The sequence below is a fragment of the Drosophila biarmipes genome, unplaced genomic scaffold (genome assembly GCF_025231255.1).
Source record: "Drosophila biarmipes strain raj3 unplaced genomic scaffold, RU_DBia_V1.1 ptg000004l, whole genome shotgun sequence".
NCBI classification, from domain to species: domain Eukaryota; kingdom Metazoa; phylum Arthropoda; class Insecta; order Diptera; family Drosophilidae; genus Drosophila; species Drosophila biarmipes.
This window is the reverse complement of record NW_026114526.1, coordinates 2,380,505-2,405,929: the sequence shown is the minus strand read 5'-3', so window position 1 is coordinate 2,405,929 and position 25,425 is coordinate 2,380,505. Positions and strand designations below refer to the sequence as shown.

At 39.6% G+C, this 25,425-nt stretch overlaps 1 protein-coding gene across 3 annotated transcripts in view; it reads right to left on the bottom strand.

Annotated features, from left to right (window-relative positions):
- Positions 1-25,425, bottom strand: part of LOC108026904 (serine/threonine-protein kinase haspin homolog) — a 66,017-nt gene that overhangs the window by 8,431 nt on the left and 32,161 nt on the right. The window contains exon 6 of one of the 3 annotated variants that reach the window (XM_050889589.1): positions 23,437-23,498. The exons of the other annotated variants lie outside the window; for them this stretch is intronic. Coding sequence (XP_050745546.1) covers positions 23,450-23,498 — 49 coding nt within the window. The 3' untranslated portion in view covers positions 23,437-23,449. The remainder of the gene's footprint in view (positions 1-23,436; positions 23,499-25,425) is intronic. 3 annotated transcript variants of the gene reach the window in all.

Below are 25,425 nucleotides of genomic sequence, written 5' to 3'. Positions count from 1 at the left end.
CTGCCCTATACCAAAAACCCAAAAATGAGCTTTAGCCAAGCACTATTCATTACAAGAAAAATCGAATTGTGTTAAAATAATTTGTTACGTACGCCCTCCATATAGAAAGATTCAACGACGAATCTTAAGTCGGAGGGAGGGGTGCATTTGAGTATCCACACTTAGGCTAATAAGTCCAAAAGAAAATTGCAATTCGGCAAATTACTGGTGTCGCGTGGCCAGAACAACGGCCACGATCGACCTACTGGTAACCATACCCCGGTAACTGGCAAAGTGCGACAGCCAGCTGTTGACTCCAAAAATATTGGATACCGAGATATAGTATTCCTAGGTGGGAACACCTAGTTTATCCGCTTTAAACTGGCAGCTAATTAAAAGCTCTACTAGGGTATAAAAGACCTTAGACAATTACAAAGCGTTTTGCTGATGTGCGCACCTTACGGGTGGTAAACTCGATACTCTCCGCTAATTAAAATAATTGTCAAGTAGAGTTATTTCTTATGCATTAGCCAACTTTATATTGTTTATCCACGGCATATGCCGACATTCATATATTAACCAATAAACTTATAATGTGAAAACGAATTCGAAACCATGGTGAACTAGAATTTTAACATGGGGGATATGCTGATGTAAGAAGTGGAGTAGGTCAAGAACAATGACATAACTTTCGACGGACAACCTTGACAATAGGGGATACATTGGCACACGAATGTGTGAAGGGGGGGGAATATGGCCAAAACACAACCCGATCGTATTGCGATCAAGCGACGGCTAAGCTTGTGGGGGCAGTGTGGACTGACGACTGACGAACTTTACGCTCTAATATTATTTTTCCAGGCACTTTAAATATTTATTTTTGTTATGTTGGAGAGGACAGAGGCTTACCAAGATCACACGACCCGAACACGACGTAGCTTATGCCGGCAAAAATGGTGCCTGAACATCGGACGCCTCTCCCTCGGCCCAAGTCCTTTACAGGACTTAGGCACTAATATGCCCACGTAACAAATTGCATAATTAATATAGTAAATATATTAAGAAAAAACTAAATAGGCAAAAAAAATTAAAAACTTATTATTCCTAAAACAGATACTCTTTGGATCTTAATTAAATATATTTCCTTTTTTTATTAAGAAATTATAAACAGATTGTTGAGTAACTCAGAAATAAAAACGCCTTAAGGTTCTAATGAGAACGAGCGATAAGGCTGCTGAAAATATCAGAGAGCTTATTATCATGAAAACTAAAAATGTCTCGAACCTATACAAAAAACCGATTGAAAGTGATGATTGGCGGCATATTTTAAATATATATAAGTTAACACGCGGAAAAAGAATTTGGAAAAAATTGCCAAATTGCAGACCGGATCCAACGGTCAGCACGCGCAAGGTCGAAACTGCTGATCGCGCATTCCCGGGGCAGTTGCCCGAGGCTCGGTCCCAACATGCCTACAGCGAGTGATCGTCGCTAGCAGGGAGCTGTAGGGAAACCCCTCGCCCCCCTCCTCGGGAAAAATTGAGCAAAAGGGAGCTGTAGGGAAACCCCTCGCCCCATCCGTGGGATCTACAGCAACAGCAGCAGAATCCAGCAACAATTATAAGAATATAACGTTTTTAATGATATTTGATATTATTTCTCCCCGCTAATTTAATAAATAATATAAAAAAACAACTCTTGATCAATTTTTATGATGACCATATATTTTTACCAATATTAACAAATGTCCGATTCGGACGAGGAGATTTTAGAAGAGTATAGGAAGCTTTCAGAAACCAAAATAAAAAAGCATACAACGAGAGAAAATCAGGACGAAGAGGGTAGTCACACGTCGACCAGTGGGAACACAGGCAAGGTACTTATCCGGAAGAGTGCCTTCGATACAGAAAATCTAGAAACTAGTAGACAGCACAGACGAGCAGAAATGCAGCCAGAACAATTAGCAAATATGGCACTTCAAAGACAGCAGACGCAATTTGACGAAAAATTAGCCACAATTATGGGGGAGCTAAATTTACTAAGAAAAACTCCGAAAATTCAAACATTCCAAGAGATTCAAATAGAACCTGAAAAGCAATGTAATGAGCCCCTGGACATTATCAAGTCCGTCCCAGAATTCGACGGGAAACAAGAAAATTATGTTTCCTGGAGACAGCTGCTACCGCAGCCTACAGGGTATTTGAGCCCTATGAAGCGGTCGCAATCCTCAGAAATAATGTAAGGGAACCGGCAGCTGCCTTATTAGCTTCATTTAATACGGTGCTAAATTTTCATGCCATATTGGCACGTTTAGACATTACGTATGCCGACAAAATACCGACACACGTAATACAACAGGAATTAAGCCTGTCCAGACAGGGCGACCTGCCCTTACTCAAATATTATGACGAAGTAGAACGGAAGCTAACGCTTCTGACAAACAAAACAATAATGACGCACGACGCCGCCGCGGCGTCTGTTTTAAACACACAATTTAGGAGCGACGCTTTACACGCGTTTATATCAGGTTTAAAAAAATCATTAAAGGTAGCTGTTTTTCCAGCACAACCACCTGATTTACCGTCGGCATTAGCATTAGCTCAAGAAGCCGAATCGAGTAACGAAAGGAGTATTTTCGCGGCCACTTTCGCTCGACATAACGACGAAAAGACTTATAGGCAAACTAACCAAAACAACCAGCGACAGGCTGGTTGGAAAAATTCACAATACCAAGAGCAAAATCAAAATTCGGGGGCGATAAAAAAAAACCCTCATTTCATAAGACCTTAAAGAGGAGGCAATAATCAAACTGGTTCGTCCCGGCAAAAAACATACACTAATGGGAGAAATAAACAGGGACAAACTAGAACAGAACCGATGGAGGTGGACGCCACCTCAACTCGATTCAGGCAACCCACGACATGGCAAAAGGGACAGTCAGCACGAACACAACAAAAAATCAACTTCATGCCAGAAGAAGAATCTGGTGGAAAAGATTATGAGTCCGTTGCTCAGGCGTCCGCCACGGAAATACAGGATGATCTAGACACAGATGAGTCTTGTAATTTTTTAGGGTAAAGCCCCTGCTTTCATACGTCACACGTAGGCTAGCAGGAAGAGAAATAAAATTGTTAATTGACACGGGCACCTCGAAGAATTTCATCTCTCCACTCCGCTCAAAGGCATCGTGGCAGTGGATACCCCATTCGACGTAAAATCAATCCATGGCATTACTAAAATAAATGAAAAATGCCTGATTTCGGTATTCAAGGCTAAAACTCCTTTTTTATCCTTTGCGCTCTTAAAGACTTTGACGGTATTATCGGGCTGGATTTACTTAAACAAGTAAATGTGAAACTCGATTTTACTGGAAATGTTCTACACACCAATAACGAAACTGAGAAAATTCAGTTTACAAGAGTTGAGAATGTAAATTTCATTAAAATCAATGATGGTGACGTGCCCCCCGCAGTAAAAACTGCTTTTGATAAAATAATAATAAAAAACCGTAAAGCCTTCGCCGATCCAGACGAGGCGCTACCTTTCAACATTAACACGGTAGCTACGATAAAAACGGATGGCGAGCCGGTATATTCCAGGTCATACCCGCACCCCGAGTTCGTCAACGCAGAGGTTAAACAACTTTTAGCGGACGGCGTAATAAGGCCATCCAAATCTCCTTATAACAACCCAACCTGGGTTGTAGATAAAAAAAGGAATTGACCAAAACGGGTTAAAAAAAAGCGATTGGTTATCGACTTTAGAACCAAAAAACAGTGGACGATAGATACCCTATCCCTATGATTTCGACAATACTGTCAAATATGGGAGAGTCCAAATTTTTTACCACTCTTGACCTCAAGTCAGGTTTCCACCAGATAGAGCTGGCAGAGAAAGACCGAAAAAAACGGCTTTTTCGATAAATAACGGCAAATACGAATTCTGTAGACTGCCTTGGGCTCAAGAATGCTCCAAGTATTTTCCAGTACTTTCCTGAGAAGGAATATCTAAGATATGCTACGTTTATGTCGATGATGTTATAATATTCTCCAAAACCAAAGAAGACCATATTAACGATATCAATTGGGTATTATAAAAACTTCTTGAGGCCGGCATGATAATATCCCAAGAAAAGTCAAAGTTCTTTAAAAAGAGCGTTGAATATCTCGGATTCATAGAGTCACAAGGGGGCTGCGGACATCACCCGAAAAAGTGAAGGCTATCAAAGAGTTCCCCCCGCCAAAAACTTTGTTCGAACTTAGATCCTTTCTAGGACTAGCAAGTTACTACAGGTGCTTTATTAAAAACTTCGCGGCAATCGCCATGCCCCTAACAAGTATCCTTAGAGGCGAAAACGGAAAGACGAGCAAATATCAGTCAAGAAAAATTGATATGAGTCAAAGTGAAACATTCCACAGACTAAAAGAAATCCTAGCATCAGAAGATGTTTTACTTTCCTATCCAGACTTTAAGAGACCGTTCGATTTAGGCTTTGGTCTAGGGGCGGTACTATCGCAAGATGGACGCCCGATAACAATGATATCACGAACACTACGTGATAACGAAAAAAATTTTGCCATCAACGAGCGAGAACTCCTCGCCATAGTTTGGGCACTTAAAAATCTTCGTAATTAGCTGTACGGAGTAAAAGACTTACGGATCTTTACCAACCACCAGCCTCTAACTTTTGCTGTCTCAGACAAAAACCCTAACGCGAAATTAAAACGATGGAAAGGGATTATTGATGAACACGGGGCAAAGCTGATTTATAAACCGGGGAAAGAAAATTTCGTAGCAGACGCACTATCTCGTCAAAATATAAATGCATTAGAAGATACAGTAGAATCTGACGCGGCTACCATGCACAGCGAACAATCCCTGACCTACACTATAGAAACAACGGACAAACCGGCAAACTGTTTTAGGAACCAAATGATAATTGAAGAGGGGAGCAGTAAGCACACTCATTTTGTTTAAAACCAAGGTGAGACATATAGTAAACATTTCGGACCATGACAATTTGCTAAATGTGTTACAGGATGCAGTTAATGCCAATGCAGCGAACGCAATACATTGCTCGCTCCCAATCCTGGCAAAAATCCAGCACCGACTAGTAGAATTGTTCCCAGGAACCGTACTTAGACACACGAAATATTTCGTTCAAGACATAACGGACAAAAGCGAGCAGAAGGAAATTATATTAACAGAACACAATAGAGCCCATCGAGCGGCTCAAGAAAATGTAAAACAAATTTTAAGGGACTACTTTTTCCCCAAAATGCTTAATTTAGCCACAGAAATAACCTTAAATTGCAAGACCTGTTCTATGGCAAAATACAAACGCCATCCATCCAAACAGTCTATAGCACAAACTCCAATACCAGGTTATGTAGGGGAAATTCTCCATATCGATATCTTTTCCACAGACGGTGTCGATAAATTTTCTAAATTCGCCACGGTGCAGGCCATCGCATCAAGGGCTATTGTCGACATTAAGGCCCCTATATTACACATAGTACATTTTTTTCCAAATATAAAAACAATTTATTGCGACAACGAAAGGTCATTAAATTCCGAAACAATAAAATCAATGTTATTATTACTATTTCGAACGCACCACGAACGAAAAAGTTTTTTTGAAAGCAAATAAACGATTAGGAAACAAGCTTTCGCCGCTATGCTCAGAGGGAATCATTGAGGCAGACCTGGGGACCACGGTTCTCATTAAGGGGAGGGTGGTCCACAAGGACAATCTTCGATAACGATCCTTACTACGCTTTTAGTTATTCTATTCTTTTCATATTATTTCTAGGTTAAGACAATATCTTTTTATCTTGGCACTAGTGGCTGTTAGGACAGACGCGACGGTGAAACTCAACGACTACACGAACGCAGACTATATCCCGATAGAAGACAACGACATCGTAATCTGGGAGACTTACGGATACTTACAACACGCAACGAACCTAACAACTTATGATGACTACGTGGACCAGACAGAAGCAATGACGAAAACGTTCACTGACGATCATAGGACACCAGTAATATTAACGGACCTCCGACACATTCGCAAGTTGGTAGCTACCTTAAAAAATCCACAATAGAGCAGCTAGAAGTATTAACGTAATTGGAACAGCCCTCAAAGTTATTGCAGGTACGCCTGACTTTAGCGACTGGGAGCAGATAAAAATCAATCAAGAGATTTTAATGAGAACAAACGAGGGACAAACAGATTTAAATATCAAATTTCAAGAACGCTTAAATGAACTCACGAACGCGATGAATAAAATTATTTTGGCAAAAAATAGAATCGTTATCATAGATTTAGAAAACATTCCTATGAGCTTAACCCTGGCAAAAATAAACATTGTTATTTCGGCTATCCTGGATAGCTCTGACATTGCCGAATTTAAGGACAAACAGCCTATTAATATTAGTCTTGTAGAAATATTAGAAGTATCTAGCATAAGTGTCTTCCAAAATTCAGAAATTCTTCACTTCCTAATTAAATTTCCAACTCCTAAGTTCGTATGTAAGAAGGTAACGGTCTACCCGGTCCAGCACAACAACAAGATCCTAGACTTTGAGAATGGGAACTTAGTCGCCGAATGCCCAACGCAAAACCTTAACATCGGCTACTGTAAAGCGACTGTAGGCGCCACCTTCTGCAGGGAACTGCAAAACAACACTTGCGCAAAGCAAATCGTTTCCGGAACCACTTCGCACTGTCTCACCCTCCCGGGTCACCTAGAACCGGTTACAATAGTGGATCATGGTACCCTCATCATCAACGACGTTAACGCAACCATTACCGATGATCAGGGCCGAGACCAGGGAATATCGGGAACTTACCTGGTGACGTACTCCGACAAGGTAGCCGTCAATGGAACCTGGTTCATAAACAAACTGGGAAGCTCGAAGAAGAAACCTGCAGTATCAGCTATGACCGTAGTAAACATCACCATAACCGGCTGAGTCTTCCATTTCTTCTTGAGCTTAGCCTCCACCACATTGGAACCCTTAATGAGCGGTACTCGATGAGATCCTTCCTCAACAATTCTCTCATCATACTAGTCGCCATTATCTGGCTCGGCAAACATTATCTGAAGAACAAACGTCTTGCCAGATCAAGGGCTGCCGATGACATAGAACAGACGGGTCACCGGGACGGCGACCAGGAAGGAGAAGTTAACACGCGCAAAAAGAATTTTGAAAAAAATTGCCAAATTGCAGACCGGATCCGACGGTCATAGCACTTAGGCGGTTGCGCGGCAGCGCAATTAAGGGCTTCATGGTGCGACTGGGACAGACCTTAAGTTTAGTTTAAAACTGAACTCCGCAGCTATATCTGGCGATCAATATTATAATTAACAATCCATTGTATGAATTAAAATATCTTTGGCTTGAAAAGGCTTAAGTGAAATAAAGAAATACCTTGGTATCTAAATAAAGAAACTCAATTAAATAACTTATATATTTATTTAAAAAAAAATTAAAAATGTTGTGAATTAAAAAAAAATGTATTCAAAATGTAGAGGTTTCACAGGATTTTATGAAAAATACATGAAATTAACTGGACAACTATTGGGGATATAGACTTGCAAGCAGAGGTTTCTTATTAAAAAACTATTTTTATCAATCCTTTAAAAATTAGAACTAAAAAAATACTTTTTTCCGGCCTGATAATCCTGATAAACGTGTTTACTTATTTACCAAATAGTATCCGATACCCGTTACTCAGCTTAAGGGAGCAAAAGGGAAATGGAGACTTATAAGCAGCAAAGCGATATTTTATGGGCTGAAACAAGCTTACTACCTGCTATTTTAGTATATGATATATGGGCGGCAGACAGATTTAACCGTTAAAACTGTTTGTGGGCTTTAGAGCGGGCGTGGCGCATTTTAGGTCAGTCGATGGTCATTGCTGAGACAACATTTCATTTAAAATTACATTTAATTGCGCTACAATTTTCACGGATTGTGGGCGTTAGAGTGGGCCTAGCCCTCCGCTGAAACAAGCTTGCGCAGCGCAGGAAGCTCAGTAATCTGCATGCCAAGTCAGACTGTTTTAGCTCTTAAAGTTCTCAACATCTTAGCGATCATACGGACAGACAGACAGACGGACATGACTAGTCAGACTCGGCTAGTGATCCTGATCAAGAATATATATACTTTATGGGGTCGGAAACTCTTACCTTCTAACCTTTACTTTCCGACGAATCTAGTATACCCTTTTACTGTAAAATTAACGGGTATAAAAAAGTGTTCGGTTTGTAAAAGAACGGCCCATATAAAATTCAAACCAGTCACAAGTCTTTATTCCATTCAACCAAATAAATTGATTCTCTTAAATATCTAAACATCTTTTCCTGGAGCTCTCTCTAAGAAGAGAGGACGAACCTGAGACGGTGGAAGATTGAGGAGGAGTTTGAGGATGACAAGGATATGCAGCATATCATTATTATGTTAGCGTGAGTAGAGTGAAGTGAGTACAATGAAGTTAAAAAATAAATAAAAAAAACAAAGAAAATAATAAATACAAAATAAAGTGCAAAGCAGCAAATAACTGAATTAATCAATAAAAAAAATAATCAAAATATATAATCAGTTAGAATAAAAGTAGTAGTCGGCCAGGCATTCGTTGGCAACGGAGAAAGGGTGTTACAGATCATGATCAGGGACAGCCGGGAGCTTGCAGACAGCTCGAATAGAGTTGGCAACGTTTGTCGACAAGTTCAAGCCAATACAGAAGGGGAGCGAGTGGTTCAAGGGAATAGAAGTTGGAAGGCAAAACTTATATTTCAAGCGGGACACCGTATTGTACAGGGCGGCCGTTTAGCATGAGAATGGGGCAAGTAGCATGAATAATGAGTTAATAATAATTAGTATCGGTTAGACTTTCATTTGTATTAGGCGGCGAACTGTGGAGCACAGGACATCCGCTTAGCAAAGGGAGGTACTAATCCGATAGAAATATTAAAAGATTAAAGTGATATATACCCATTAAAATGTATTGGGCGGCGCACTGTAATGCACAGGCGGCCTTTTATCATGGAGATGGGAGGAAGTATATATTAATAAATAAATGTATGAAGAAATATTAAATTAAATAACAGACGTGATACGCGACTATTCACATGTACGAGGTGTGTTTAATAAGTAAGGTGATATTGTATTTTCAAGAAAAACTATTAATTTATTTATCAATATTAATGTTTTCCCTTCAAAGTAATCCCTCTCAGATACAATACACTTATGCCAAAGGTTTTTCCAATCCTCAAAGCACTTCCCATAAGCACTTTTCGGTATAGCCTTGAGCTCTTCCAGCGATGCAGTCTTTATCTCTTCAATCGTTGCAAATGTCCGTCCTTTCATATGTCTCTTTAGTTTTGGGAACAAGAAAAAGTCACGTGGGGCCAAATACAATGAATATGGTGGCTTTATTGTGGTGTTGTTTTTGGCCAAAAAATCTCTCACAAGCAAAGATGAGTGAGCAGGGGCATTATCGTGATGCAAAAGCCATGAATTGTTTTTCCACAATTCTGGACGTTTCTTTCGTATTGCTTCTCGCAAACGGCGCATAACTTCCAGATAATACTGTTTATTGACCGTACGACCATATGGTAAGAACTCCTGATGCACCACGCCATGGTAATCGAAGAATACAGTGATCAAAACTTTGACATTTGATCGAACTTGGCGTGCTTTTTTCGGTCTTGGCTCACCTGGGCTCTTCCATTGTGACGGTTGGGCTTTGGTTTCGATATCATAACCATATACCCATGATTCGTCACCAGTTATGACCCTTTTGAGTAAATCTGGCCCGTCGTTGACGTCATCCAACAGCTCTTGAGCGATGCTCATGCGACGGTTCTTTTCGTCAAAATTCATGCCCAAAACGTTTGAAAAAATTTCTTGGCACGAGCCAAGCGATATACCGACATCTTCAGCAACTTCTCTGATAGTGATTCGACGATTTTCCAAAACAATTTTCTAAACTGCTTGAACGTTTCATCAGTTGATGACGTGCTTGGGCGTCCAGAGCGAGGCTCGTCATTGGCATCTTCCCGGCCATCTTGGAAGAGTTTGTACCACTTGTAAACATTTTTTTTACTCAGAACAGTTTCTGAGCACTTAATTTTATTTTTTTTGAAATGAAATTCTTGCTTCTTATCGCTCTAAGTGCGACTCCTATGTTCGATCTCTCTTCTTGATTAGGCTTAGCACCTGCTCCACCGCTCCTATAAACCCATTTAATTTACCAGAGTCTCCTTATAGTTCTGAATTTCATTTCAAAATAAGCACTTTTCTCTCAAACTGATTTAAAAATATCAGCAATGAGTTAAGTTATTTTTCAAAATTGTTATTATTATTTCCTATTAATATTTTTTCCTACTCCTACTAAGATTTTTAATAATCTAATTATTTATTTATTATTTTCCTCTAGCCATTCTAGTTCTTGTTATCCGGCATGCTGAAGTTAGCTGATCAGCTGTGCGATACAGCATCACAAGAAAACGCGGGCAGTTATTGCCATTAGGGTATTCGTTTCTTTGCTTTTATTTTGCCTGGTTCTGAACAATTCCGTACTAAACGTCTACCCTGTTCGTTACAGTGTATTGCTTAATACGAGGTGTGTTCAAAAAGTAAGGTGACTTTTCGAATTTCGCGGGCAAAATATTTTCGATTATCGATTTTTTTGTTTATATGTTGGTACACTCTTCCCTAACATCTGTACCAAGCTTCAATTGAATCCCCTTTTTTGTTTAGTTGCGAGAGGCGTAAAGGTAACAAGTTGTTTTGCTCAGCGATTTTTTGCTATCGAAAAATATAGATCAAAGGATTTGCATCAAATTTTGTGTAAAAAATAAAATTAAGTGCTCAGAAACTGTTCTGAGTAAAAAAAATATTTACAAGTGGTACAAACTCTTCCAAGATGGCCGGGAAGATGCCAATGACGAGCCTCGCTCTGGATGCCCAAGCACGTCATCAACTGATGAAACGTTCAAGCAGTTTAGAAAATTGTTTTGGAAAATCGTCGAATCACTATCAGAGAAGTTGCTGAAGATGTCGGTATATCGCTTGGCTCGTGCCAAGAAATTTTTTCAAACGTTTTGGGCATGAATTTTGACCAAAAGAACCGGCATGAGCATCGCTCAAGAGCTGTTGGATGACGTCAACGACGACCCAGATTTACTCAAAAGGGTCATAACTGGTGACGAATCATGGATATATGGTTATGATATCGAAACCAAAGCCCAATCTTCACAATGGAAGAGCCCAGGTGAGCCAAGACCGAAAAAAGCACGCCAAGTTCGATCAAATGTCAAAGTTTTGATCACTGTATTCTTCGATTACCATGGCGTGGTGCATCAGGAGTTCTTACCATATGGTCGTACGGTCAATAAACAGTATTATCTGGAAGTTATGCGCCGTTTGCGAGAAGCAATACGAAAGAAACGTCCAGAATTGTGGAAAAACAATTCATGGCTTTTGCATCACGATAATGCCCCTGCTCACTCATCTTTGCTTGTGAGAGATTTTTTGGCCAAAAACAACACCACAATAATGCCTCAGCCACCATACTCACCGGATTTGGCCCCAAGTGACTTTTTCTTGTTCCCAAAACTAAAGAGACCTATGAAAGGACGGACATTTGCAACGATTGAAGAGATAAAGACTGCATCGCTGGAAGAGCTCAAGGCTATACCGAAAAGTGCTTATTAATAGTTTTTCTTGAAAATACAAAGTTACCTTACTTTTTGAACACACCTCGTATGTTGAAATCCACTTAATCAACATGATCGTGAATCCTATTAGATTAATTTTTTTCAATAATAACTAATGGTTTACGGAATCGAAACATTATGAAGTCTGTAAAAATACATTAGTTTGATATTTATTTTTCTGATTATAAAAGTAAATTCTAGAAGCTTTCGTTTCATAAAGTCATGCTGTAGCTGAGGGGTAATTCGCTGTCCAAAAAACTTGGGAATAGCACTTAGATTTGCAGTAACAAACCCTTTACTCGCAGAGTAAAAGATCGTCACAATGTGTGTAACAATTAAATTCTTGATCATGATCACTAGCCGAGTTGATCTAACCATTTCCGTCTGTCCGTCCGTCCGTATGAACGCTGAGATCTCGGAAACTATAAAAGCTAGAATATTCAGACATGGCATGCAGATTCCTGGGCTTCGTACGCAGCACAAGTTTGTTCTAACGCCCCCAAACGGCTAAAACGCTTAAAACTGTATGCCGCCCACTAACATATACCGAAATAGCCGGTATGTGGCGCTTTACAAAGATTCTTTTGCTGCTTATATATCTCCATTTTCATTTTGCAGCTTATATATCTCTATTTTCATTTTGCTCCCTCAAGCTGAGTAACGGGTATCTGATAGTCGAGGCACTCGACTATAGCGTTCTTCTTGTTTTTAATATCCGATTTACTCTCTTTTTAATGAAATGTAATGATAAAAGATTCCTTCCAAACATTAGGGAAATAAGAGTCTAGAAGGGATATCTGAAAAAGTTTAGGTAAGAGTTTGCACAAAGCATCCTTATTAATAAGTGGAGTAAGGGAGAGGGTATGGGTAGGATGATATACTTTCGGTAATAGAAACTAATACATGAGGACTGAAATTTGGGAAATAAGTTAGCAATATCGCAATCACAAGACAGATGATGTGTCAAAGTGGAAACAAGATGGAAGCTGTTATGATTTCATACCCTTTTTAATTAACAAACGCATAAAACTCTTTGGGGTTATCTCGGAATTTGGTTCTACAAAGTATTAGGTAACTATTGAAAAGAATGCTGGTTCGGTTTCGTTAGTACTCGGATTCAAGAGAGGACTAGTTCGAGTAACATATGCATTTGCGAACTCTGAGGAAAATATAAGGACTAAAACTTTAGCAGAGCAGTTCAAAACTGAGTTCAGTTTTCCTAAAGAGAGATCAATAAGACCGTAAACAAACTAATGTGCTTCTGTGGCAACGAGAACATTAGTTGAAGGCATTGAAATGGCAGGAAGGTTAAAACCCCCCAAATCGTTATTGCCAACGGTTGAATGAATATTCTGTATTTGAGCCAAATGCTAAAGATAGAGACTAGTATCAGATCGATAGGGAATATAACATAATCATCGTGAACCGGAGTAAAGGAATCTGAAACCCGTGAACCCTTATTAACTTACCCGTAAGCTGTCATTGCTTACTGTTAATGTTCAGGCCATATGCCTCTATAAAAGCCTTATCAAGATGTACCTCAGGAAGTCCAATTTTAAACAAGGATATTTCACGTCTTTGCTTAAACTTAAACTTCAGGACGGTTAGTTCTGTTCCAGAAGCAGTGCAGCAGCAGGTGGTTTTTGACATCGTCGTATTCAAAGTCACAAGGATTAAGGCGGGAGACGAAAATAACCTGTTTCTATGCAATGCCCTTTTAGGGTCCCCCTTAAGCAACTCCAGATAAGGTTGACAGCGATGGTCCCGTGATGGCGTTGGAAGGCGACAAATAAGTGCCGGAGCCTTTTGCAACACCACGCGACGTAGATGCCTGCTCATTGTTGACGGATTGCAGATCAGGTGGTAATACGGGATGAGGTGGTCCAGAACACGTAGCGACAGGTGAAGATCTGGATTAAAGGACTGTACTGCGGGCGTCTGCTTCAATCAAAGAATGCTAACTGGTATCATAACCGGAGTCAAGAGCAGGAGATCACGACTTTCATTTGGCAGCAACAGGAAGTGGTTCCAATGTAGCGTCAGCACTGAGGTAGTCTGATACCTTTCCCACCAGAATTCTACCTTTAAAATTTGATTCAGATCAGATAGATCCCTAAATACGGCCGATAATGACTGGTATTCCAGAAGGGTCCAATGCAAGTCCATATTTGATTTGGTACGCTCTGCAATGAGGCCAGTGCTGTTCCCAAGGTCGTCACATTTATAGTAAGCAAGGTTGTCTCATATGCAGCAACAAATTTTGGTTTAATCCAGCAGACAGACATAGTACATTTTTTATAAGCGTCTAATATATATACGCGTATATGAACAAAGTAGATATAACAATAACGACAAACCGAAAACACTATCACATTTGCTGGGAATATTGCAATTATGTTAATTACGTAAAAAGTCAGAGTCTTTAATTATTTAACTGTTCGTTATATTAAAATCACCAAAAACTCGTTTAGAGTCGTTTTGTTTTATTTTGATAGACTGATTTCAACAATAGCGGAAACATTTCCGGCAGCGATTAAAAGACACAATAAGTTAGAGTTAGATTCAGGCCCAACAGACAGATTAATTTATAGAAGCTCTTTAAACAATTAGAGATTGTGTCAAGAGAAAACTTCCAAAAAATAAGCAACAAGGAAGAGCGCTCGACCCGTTACTCGGCTTGAGGAAGCAAAATGAAAATATATATATATATATACCGGCTATTTCGGTAAATGTTTTAACGTTTAAGCCGGCGTTAGAGTGGGCTTGGCCAACATTTTTTTAGGTCAATCGAAAAAGGTTAATAAGACAAATACATTTTAGCGAAAAAAATTCTGGCATGACAACCACAGTTTTGGGCGGCTTGTGAGCGTTAGAGTGGGCGTGGCAATTTTTTTTTGGGTCAATCGATAGGTATAGATTTGACAAATACGTTTAAGCAAAAAAAATTTTTAGCATGACAATTGTGTTTTCGGCGGACATGGCTAGATCGATTCGGCTAGTAATTCTGAACAAGAATAATATAGTTTATGGGTTCGGAAACGCTTCCTTCTATCTGTTACATACTTTCCGATGAATTCAGTATACCCTTTTACTCTACGAGTAACGAGTATAAAAATTAATTTTAACTAGACGCCACTATAGTCGAAGGAATTCAGAAAATACACAAAAAAAATCGTAATCAAAGTTACAACAACAATAAAAAATATTATTAACAATAACATTACAAAAATAATAATAATTCAACATATAGCCAAACTCATCTAAATAGAAACCGAATTCCCCTCACAGCCAGGGAAATTATCATGAGTATAAGAAAGATTTAAAATAAGGTAGGGCCCAACACCCTTTAAATTTCCAAGCATCCAAGAGTGGCACTTTGGATGGACGTTGATACACTTCGAACAGTACAAACAAGTGGTCCAACGACACCAAGCACGTGCTTGTTACGCGCGGGGCCCTATTATCAATGTGGTCAAATAATGCGAGTTCGCGGGGAAGATAGATGAAAAATAAAAGGCACAACTAAGAATGAAGCAAATTAGTTAAAATATTAGTTTTTAATACCGGGGTAGAAGTTGAAATGCAAATTATAATTATTACTAAGAATGAAGCAAATTAGTTAAAATATTAGTTTTTAATACCGGGGTAGAAGTTGAAATGCAAATTAAATGATGAAGGCTGTTATAGTTATTACATAGAACGCGAAAGGGCTCGAGCTGTCAAAAATTTGATGTACATCGTGGCAAATTTAGAGGATAATAATTTCGTGTTAGTCTAACAGGAACATTGAATGTTAGGCGGTTTAAAAGTTCTGCAGAATCAATATCACCTCTTATTAAATTTTGTATAAAAATAGTACCAAGCATTGTTCTACGATTTATAAGTGTAGGTAAATTAAGCAATTGTAATCTACTCTGATAGGAAGGTAGAATTACGTTTTGATCCCGGTTCTATCTAAGAAGCGCAAATAAAAAAAAAATTTCTTGTACCGATTCAACGATGTGCACTTAATATTATGGAAAATAGGACGGACAAGGGAGGGAAATAATAATTTGGTCGTATAAGGGTCAACAAATTCTTTTGACCAACGCTTTATACTTGGGTTTATAAAGCGTTAGCTTTGTTAACAGTGGACATTTCATCCATGAAAACAATCAATATCTTACTGTAATTTAAATTCCGACGCTATATCATTATATGATAAACAAAGCTTAACATCATCACTATACATTAGTACACGAGAATGTGTTATGATAGGAAGATCGTTAATAAACAAAGTAAACAGCAAAGGGCCCGAATGACTACCTTGAGGCACTCCAGATGTCACGTAAATAAACTTTGAAACAGCATTTTTGAATATAGCCCTCTGAGTACTACCATTCAAGTAACGTGAAATCCAAGTCAATAGATTACCAGGAAACTCAAGCTGATCTAATTCAAATAAAAGAAGAGAGTGGTTAACGGAGTCAAAGGCCTTACTAAAAGCTGTGTATATAACATAAGTCTACAATTTTTTTTAATCCATGTATTACAACAGATATCAATTCAAGAAGGTTGGTAATGGTCGATCTTCGCTTAACAAAACCATGCTGACAATATGATATAAGCGAGAAACATAAATGTTGCAAATGAGAAGTGATAAAACGTTTAATTGACGTTTAATTAACGTTTAACACCTCTATAATTCTAGACATTCGCCTTGCTTCCTTTTTATGAAGTGGAATAATAGAAGAGTCCTACCAGATAGTATGAAAAACTGATGATGAAATAGACAAATTAAAAAGTTTAAGAATCGGTTTACAAAAGGAAGTCCATCTGGACTGGGAAAATAAGTTGGCGTTGTTGTTGCTAAATCTCTTAAGAGAGAACTTTTGGTGATTACAAGGGAAAAAATACAATTTGCACTATTTAAGGGATTAGCTGTCAGACCATAAGTAGTGAACGGTGAATTATAGATCGTTTACTATAATTACAACTCATTTAAATCCGAGTATGGGGGTGCAGGAAATTTTAAGTATAAACTGATTGAACGACCGAAAATTCAAGACCGAGACGACTTTTCTCTTTCAAAGATGATATTCTACTGCTTTTATTACCGAACGCTCGCTAAGCCGAGCAGATCGGAGAGTTATAAGAGGGCTTACAGCTGTACACGTGTAGACATTTATACAGTATTCTATTCAGAATCTGATCCAACATCCCGGCCCCGTTGAAAGGGTCCACTTTCAAGATATAGGAAGTACAGCGAGCTTGTGAACAGGGCGGGTACAGGTTCCTTGGCGGTGCGCAGCTGAACGACTCGGACATTGTTGTCGCCCCCATGTACTAGGGATTCGCTCCTTCCCATTCTCCATTGCTGGGGGGGCACATTATCTTTATGAATAAGCACCATGGTACCGACAGAGACGTTTGGCGATGGGGAGGTCCATTTCGTTCTTGATAGAAGTGCGTTGAAATAGTCTGTAGACCAGCGATGCCAAAAGGACTGCTTTAATGCCGTGACTGCTTCAAATCGTTGCAATGTGGTGGCCTTGGAGTCGTTGACAATACGTTCTGGCATGGAACGCAGTGAGCTTCCCATCAAAAAGTGATTTGCTGTCAGGGCTGAAAGATCGTTCGGATCTTTTGACATTGGCGTTAGTGGGCGTGAGTTGAGGATGGCTTCTATGTCAACCACGACTGTTGAGAGCTCTTCGTACGTAAACTTGGTGTTTACAAAGGATCTGTTGAGTAGTCTCTTTGCGCTCTTCACTGCCGCTTCCCAGAGCCCACCAAAATGCGGAGCCCTGGGTGGGATAAAATGAAAGCTGATTAAGTCAGCGGCGCAAAATTGTTAAATTGCGGTTTTAGTCTTCTCATTGAATATGAACTTTTTTAGGTCGTGCAGCTGATTGGAGGTGCCAACGAAATTGGTCGCCTTGTCACAGTAAATATCTGTGGGGAAACTGCGACGTCCAGAGAATCTTTTCAGAGCCGCCAAAAATTCTTCTGTGCTCAAATCTGTGCCCACCTCAATATGCTTGGCCTTGACGACGAGAAATATGAACACGGCGAGATAGCTCTTTGATGAAGACTTTCCGCGTATTCGAAGATATGTGTGTATAGGTCCGCAGAAATCGACACCGCATTTGCTGAAGTGCTTACTGATGGCCAATCTTGCCTTGGGTAATTGACCCATTACTTGCTGCAGTGGTACGGGTCGATATCGAACGCAGTGGGTACAGGCTCGAACAATACGGCGCGCTAAATTCCTTGCATTGATGATCCAGAAATTCAGACGAAGTAGCGCCACCAGCGCCTTTGGTCCGGCATGGAAGTTTCTAATGTGAAGGTGGCAGACATATTTAACTAGCATTGATGAGTTGCTGGGAAGTAGTAGTGGGTACATCTCACTCTCAGGCAGATCGGAATAGTCGAGTCGTTCTCCGACCTTTATGAGTTCAAATCCAGTAGAGGCGTCTACAAAAGGAGTAAGAAAGTTTAGAGGACTTTTAAGTACTTGACTTTTCCTGAGGAAAGGGAGTTCTGAAAACGAATGGGTCTGAAGATTCCAAGTTATACAGTTTGCTGCGTGTTCTAGTTCTTCCGGACTGAAGGTTTGACCCTTGAACTTCGATGATTTCCAAACGACGTGTATGAATCGAAACATCCATGCGACAATGCGTAGACAAACTGTGATTGAGCTGTGCCTTTCGAGTGACGCCAGCAGATAGTTGTTTGTTATTGTAGTTGAAAATATGTGTTTCCGTTTCTCGCAGTTAACGATGTCCAAACCGATGGCAGCATTTTTTGCACATGCCACTTTGAAATGCATTCATACAAAAACGGAGGAACGGTGATCCATATTGATGCGTCCAGTTCGGTGACAGTGCAACCACGAGAGACAATATCGGCTGGGTTGCTTTGGGTGGGCACGAATCTCCATTTGGCGGCAGATGTTAGACTCTGGATTTCTGACACGCGATTTCCTACAAGGTTTAGAGTGTAATTGAGTGCTGCTGGAGCCAATGAAGTAAGATTTGTGAGTCTGACCAGAGGTAAGACGGTATAAGTCTTTTTCCGAACAATCGTTTGTCCTTGTTGAATAGTTGAGCGAGTAAGTGTGCGGCGCAGAGTTCCAGTTTCGGAAGCGATTGTTCCTTGGCAGGAGATACTCTTGACTTTGATGTCCACAACCGAACGGTGGTGTTATTTGGTCTTTCACTTCGTACGTACACACAACATCCGTACGCCCTGATGGACGCATCGCAAAATCCATGTAGTTGAATGTTGTTGGCACTTTGCAGGCAACACCGCGGTACTTGGAGAGTTGGCAACATTTTCAAGGAATTTAAGTAGTCGGTGCATCACTTAGAGATTGTGGAACCGCCTCGTCCCAATTAAGATTGAGTATCCACAGTTCCTGAAGAAGAATTTTCGCCACGATGATGATTGGTGACAAAAGGCCAAGGGGGTCAAAGAGTGACGATGCAATGGATAAGATCTCTTACCTGGCGTTTTGGAGCAACGGTGAACAGAAACGCATCATCGAGTTGATTCGTCACATATATTGAGTCTCTTTGTGGGCTTGCTATCAGTGAGCTCAGGGTGGTTTGAATGCCACTTGGACAACGGAAAGTTCCCCTTTTGAAGAACTTCGATGACTTCTTGTTTGATGAGTTGCAATGTGTGTATGTCGTCTGGTCCGCAAAGCAGATCGTCCACGTAAAATGACGATTTGATAACCGATGCGCCGGTCGGGAATTCCTCCTTGTACTTGTCAGCCAAGTAGTGTAATCTGCGTAAGAGGACTTCAGCGCCTAATAGAAGATCGATGCGACGAGATTCATGGAATCTTTCATCTGCCAAAGGTGAGTTGATGGGCAGATTCCAAGACGAGATGTCAATCTCAGAATCTGGCTGATACGAGATGTGGCCGATGCCACAGAATTCAAGTGAGAAGTGATAAAGCACGTGTGGCCACGTGCTTTATATTAGTTAACGATCCTCCAACGCTGCGGATTCCCATGTTGTATTTTTCATGCCGAAGCCGAAGTTTTTTGGCGAATTACTCGTTGATGAGATTAACCTGAGAACATGCATCAAGCAATGCTCTGCCAGGCCTGTATGTTCCTGATGCGTCTTTAACCAGAACCACGGCCGTGTCTAGGATAACTTGTCCCGGTTGAGTGTGCAGATGAGAGAATTTTATCAGACCACTTGGCTGGACTGGACAGTTTGTGCGGCTCTCAGGACGTGCTCCTATGACCGGAATGTCCTTGTCATGATGCAACATTGTGTGATGAGCTTGATTGCAGCTGCGGCAACGACTCCTTGATGAGCATTGAGCGATTCGAAGACCACTGCCGAAACAATTGAGGCACAAATTAAGTTTTTTGACTGTTTAAAACCGATCAAGTGTTGTCATCAATTTAAATGTTAAGCATCCAAACAGTTTGTGGCCAGCTGACGAGCTCAGCACACATGCAGATTGAGTGATTGCGAACGATGATTAATGCCCATACGACTGATTTCGAGATAACTTGCTTAGATGGACTGATCATTTATTGCGGGTGTGCTGATCGCATTTGACAATTACGATGTAGATCAACATGGCCTGTAAATTATTTTATCCGGTACCAAGGGATTCCAGTGCTCCATACATAGCAGACGCCTTTTCCACCAATCCTTGTATCTGTGCTGTGTTTGATTTCTCGACTGGTTGAAGCTTAAACAATGCAGCTATGGTTTCTAGAAAGATAAGTGTTGGATTATCAAATCTCTCATTAAGCCGCTGCAAAGCCTTGAGATAGTTTTAGTTGGTTATTGAAAACGCCTTGATTGCCTCTAATGCTGGTCCCTTTATGCTATGTAGCAAATGGTTTAACTTTTCTAGATTAGACATGGTTTCCTCAAGAGCGATAATTTGGGTGAACGAGTTGATGAAATTTTTGTATTCTGCAAATTTTCCGTCGAACGATGGCAAGGTAAGACGGGGAAGCTTCGACAACGACAGAGCAATCGAACTGGATTGGGCCAGCGAAAGCGGTGAATGTGGTGGTCTGGTGTTGTTGAGTTCCTCACCTAGATGATCCTCGATGGCGACTTTGGTCTCGACATATCTGTCCTCCAGTTCTCCACGACCGCTGTCGTTGGGATCCAATGTCTCAATCTCAGAGTGGACTGCCATTGCTTGCGTGAAGTAAGACTCCAGAATTCCTAGCCGGCATCGCAGTTCGGCGCTGGAAAGTCCGGTGTCTTCGCCAGCGCTTGTTGTTATGAGGGTTTTAATGCGAGTTATATTCCTTTTAATGTTAGTCCGTTGGCGTATGCACTGCTCAATAGTTGACATCGTAGAGATTAAGTAACGGAATGCTAAACGGCAATAAAATTGCCAAGTGCAATGAGCAGCTATCCTGGTGCGAAATGAGTGCGAATGCGACGAATGTAGAAGCCAACTGAAGTTTCAGTAGCTACAAGAGCGAGAGCGAGCTGAAGTCTGGCAACAGCGGCGAAACTGAAGTTTGGGCAGCGATAAGAGGGACGTGAAGATAGGCAACAGCGGCGACGAAAGGCGAGCAAAAAAACTGAAGTTTACTCAGCGACGAGAGCGATATGAAGTTTGGCAACAGAGGCGCCGAACCGTAAAGGAACGGCAACTGCGAAAGCGACAAATTGTAAGGCCTAACTGTAAACCAGTAGGATCAATGGAATAAAATAAAAGAATAAAATTAGATCCTTGAAAATCTGCCTAGTTAAACAAATATTTGATTTACATAACTTTTTTGCAAATTATGATTTTCTTATAGTAAGAGATTATTTAAAGAAGGTAAAGAAAAAATAAATTACGAAGAAGAAACAGTGATATTAAAACAAGACCGCAGTAAAATGCCTTAGTCCACCATCATTTCAAAAAATGATTGAAGGCTGTAAGATAAGATAAAGATTCAGGAAACCATACAAACACCCTCCAATTTTTATGAAGAAGTCAACAAAAAACTAAATGAAATGATTACATGGAATTATTCGTAGATCAAAATCTCCCTTTTGATTACTAATTTGGATAGTTCCAAAAAAGAGCGATCCATAAGGCAAGACGAAATTTTGATTCGTAGTAAATTACAGATATTTACTCGATATCCGTGTCAATAATAAATTTCGGGTAACCAGAATGGATGAAAAAGTAAACAAATAGGGAAGGTCACATTTTACTAATATTGATGTAGCTAAAGGATTCCACCAAATTCAAAAGGAAGCAGAGTTTATAACTAAATGGGATTCTCAACAAAACACGGAGATTACGAATATACAAGAATGCCATTTGGCCTTATAAATGCCCCTGCTATTTTTTACAAATGTTTGAACAATTTATTAGAAGATTTAATCTATAAAGATTTTTAGGTTTATCTAGACGATATTACACTTTTTTCCAGTTCATTGGAGGAACACATTCTATTATTAAAAAAGTTTTTAAAAATTTAAACAATAAGCATACAAAAATTTGAATTGACTGAATCAAGCACTGCCAGCGGACCGAGATCAAATGGATTGGACTGAAGCGATTTATCTCGTCGTGTGGGATCTCATTGTTTTCTGTTATAATCATCCCCGATTATCAAACGAATGCTCTCTATTATTTGTCATCAATTTCCAAAGAAAATTCAGCCGAATTCAAGCATATTTTAAATGTTGTCAACGTTTGCATCAAACAATTGCGATCATTAGATTGTGCATTATCTTACCACTAAGCTGCCATTGCAAAACACGCAAGCCTGTGAACACAGCCATTGAAGAACAAAGGAAATCTTAACCTTTTCCACGTTGGAATCTTTTCTCAAAACCCGACTTTTCAACGTCCATATAATTGAAGGTTCATTAGTCACCACAGCAAACACAAGGATTCAACGGCTTCCAACAAAACCTTGTCAAACATTCAGGCAACCCACACAACTGCATCATTACCTGCCGTATTTCAGAGACTACTACGAACGCTATTCACATTTACGTCGTTGGCCTGACATTTTAACAAAGGACTCCTGCTCTCGCAAACATGTCTCATTTTCCTCAGCCCCACCCATACTCTTTTAAAATGTAACAGCAGCTAATACTTTTTACAATGTGGACAACGCCATCGTAATCTATTACATTACCCGACTCAGCTAGAGGTTAGTGGTGTCTAGCATGACTTGTCTCAATTCACAAAGTCAGACAGAATCTAGCAACACCACACAAGTCATCAGCGCGTCAGCCTCACATTCAACACACAACCACGAACTCCAAAGGTTCGTCTTCAATATAGTGCTACAGGTCAGTCAGAAGGCACCCTTGTTACAGAAAATGTAGTCCAAGCAGTAGTCACCTATGCCCAGATTCAGCAGAAAAATCAGGGGTAGAAAGGAAAACTACCGACAGGTGCAAATAGCGCAAAGAATTCACTTTAGCTCAACTACTAATTCGTTTACATTTGCATAGATGTGCTCCTCAGCGTCGTCACCATTCCACCGTTTATAATGAGTGGAATCAGGAGAGAGTCTTCTGATCAATTAATTGCACAATGCACGAAACTTGGTTGAACACTCTAATTAAAAAATTTTTCGAATTGAAAGCAGTAAGTACAAGGCTTTTCTACACTGCAGAAGAAAATTGGTGCGAAAAACATTTAAAACGCATTCGTTCATGCCAACCATAAGGAAAGTATATGGTTTGCCTACCATTGCCTACTAACCTGAACTCTATGAACAATACTCACAGGAGGAATACTTCTAGCTGCGCCAAATAACTGAAGCCATTACCTCAGGAAAACAGCATCGCCTGGAAGACAATAGAGACTCAATCAGTTATACTGCATGTACATTACTACATCATGCATTTCTGAAGAAAGACAGCAGCACCACAGAACTTGCTCAACGACATTCTCCATATTGGCCCAGCCTTACAAAAAGATCTAGGTTGGGCCATTCTTTACTGGAGATTTTTTTAACACATATTTGCGGCCGACATTCAGAAAATGTATCTCTGCTTAAGGGATAAATACTTTTTGGCAAAGGGAAAAGCAATACAATAAGGGATTATTGTTTAACAACTGTGACGTTTGGACAGCATCAGACCCGAACACAGTCATTCGTATCATGCATCAGATCGCTCAGGATGAATAAGATCAATTACCATCAGCAGAACATGTTCTACGAAAAGAAATCTTTGTGAATTACAAAGTGGACGTAAGACAACTAAAGGAGATGTTCAATTTCGATGTCCTCAGTGCACTTCAATCAGCTGGTATGGATCTTCGGAAATGGGCAGCAAATCATCGCAGTCTTTTGAAATCTATTTCTCCTGGAAACATGTCAAATTCCACAATTTTGGAAATCGAAAGCCAAGTGCTCATTAAAACTTTAGGGCTATATTGGCACCCCAAGAAAGACTTTAATGGTTTTAAAATAAAATTTAAATTGAAAAAATTTTAACATGTTCGAGGACTTTTTAGTAAACTCTCGACGATTTATGTTGTCGTGTTTATTGAGACCTGACTTAACCCGATTTTTGTTAATCAGAAGGATCGTAAGACCCGTCGAGGGGGAGGCGATCTAATTTAACTTCTGATATTTCCGTATTATCATGGATTGAATTTATTTCCATAAAATTATCTTTCCCAAAAAGTAACATTATTCTAATACCTATTGCACCTGTCCGCGATACATTCTGTCTCCATGTTGCATGCTGAAACTAATTTAATCTTCGCAATATTTCTTGGTTGGAGAGTAAGGACTCATTGGCAATTGCAACACGATTTTATTGATGGTTTTTTTGAATTATCTTTACAGAACATTAATCATTTTCCCTATCATATTGGTCGTCTTCTTGACTTAATATTGGTTTTTGATAGTAGCAATGCCGAAATTAGTCGTATTTCTCCACTATCTTTACATGAAGATTGTTATCCTACCCTTAGAAGACTTATTAAGCTAAACTTTTGGTATCTTTATCGATAGGAAGATGGTCCTATTAAGTTGATCTTCCTGTTGATGATGCAGTTGGGAACTTTTATGAGGTCCTTTACTATCTATTTGATGAACATGTTCCTCATTCTTTTTTGAAGAAGCTGGTTCCTAAACAATAAAAAAAAAAAACAATAAAATATCCGACTTGCAGACAGACTTCACCAAATATAGTTTAGCAAAGGAGGAATTTGTCCAGTAAAATTCTGACTATGATTAAAATTACCTGTCTTGTTGTAAGCGTGATTTTAAAAATAAGCCTACACTTTCTTTTCTTTTGTCAATTTTAAACGAAAATTTAACTGCTTTCCTCCTTCTCTTTTTCTCAATAAGAATGTAATATCTGATGATAATGCCATTTCCTGCTTATTCGCAGATTTTTTTTAATCGACATATACGAAATGGAATAGTGTTATTATTCTATTTTCAAACCAGTAATAAATGTATCTGATGTTCTTTAGATTCTTGAAACTCTCAAGCTCTTATTTTCAGCGGGTTCTGATAGAACACTATGTTGTATACTCAGGAATCGTTCATCCTATATGCTCTTGATATTTAAACTGTCCCTAAGTCAAAGAATACCGATATCTGTAATTATTGTGGTTTTGCTAAACTCAGTACAATTCCTAAACTTTTCGAAAAAATTATTACCTGTCAGTTGTTCCATCATTGCCGGTCTATTATATTAACTTGTCAACATGGCTTCACTATTTAAATTTACGTCATCAATTACTAAAGGTTTT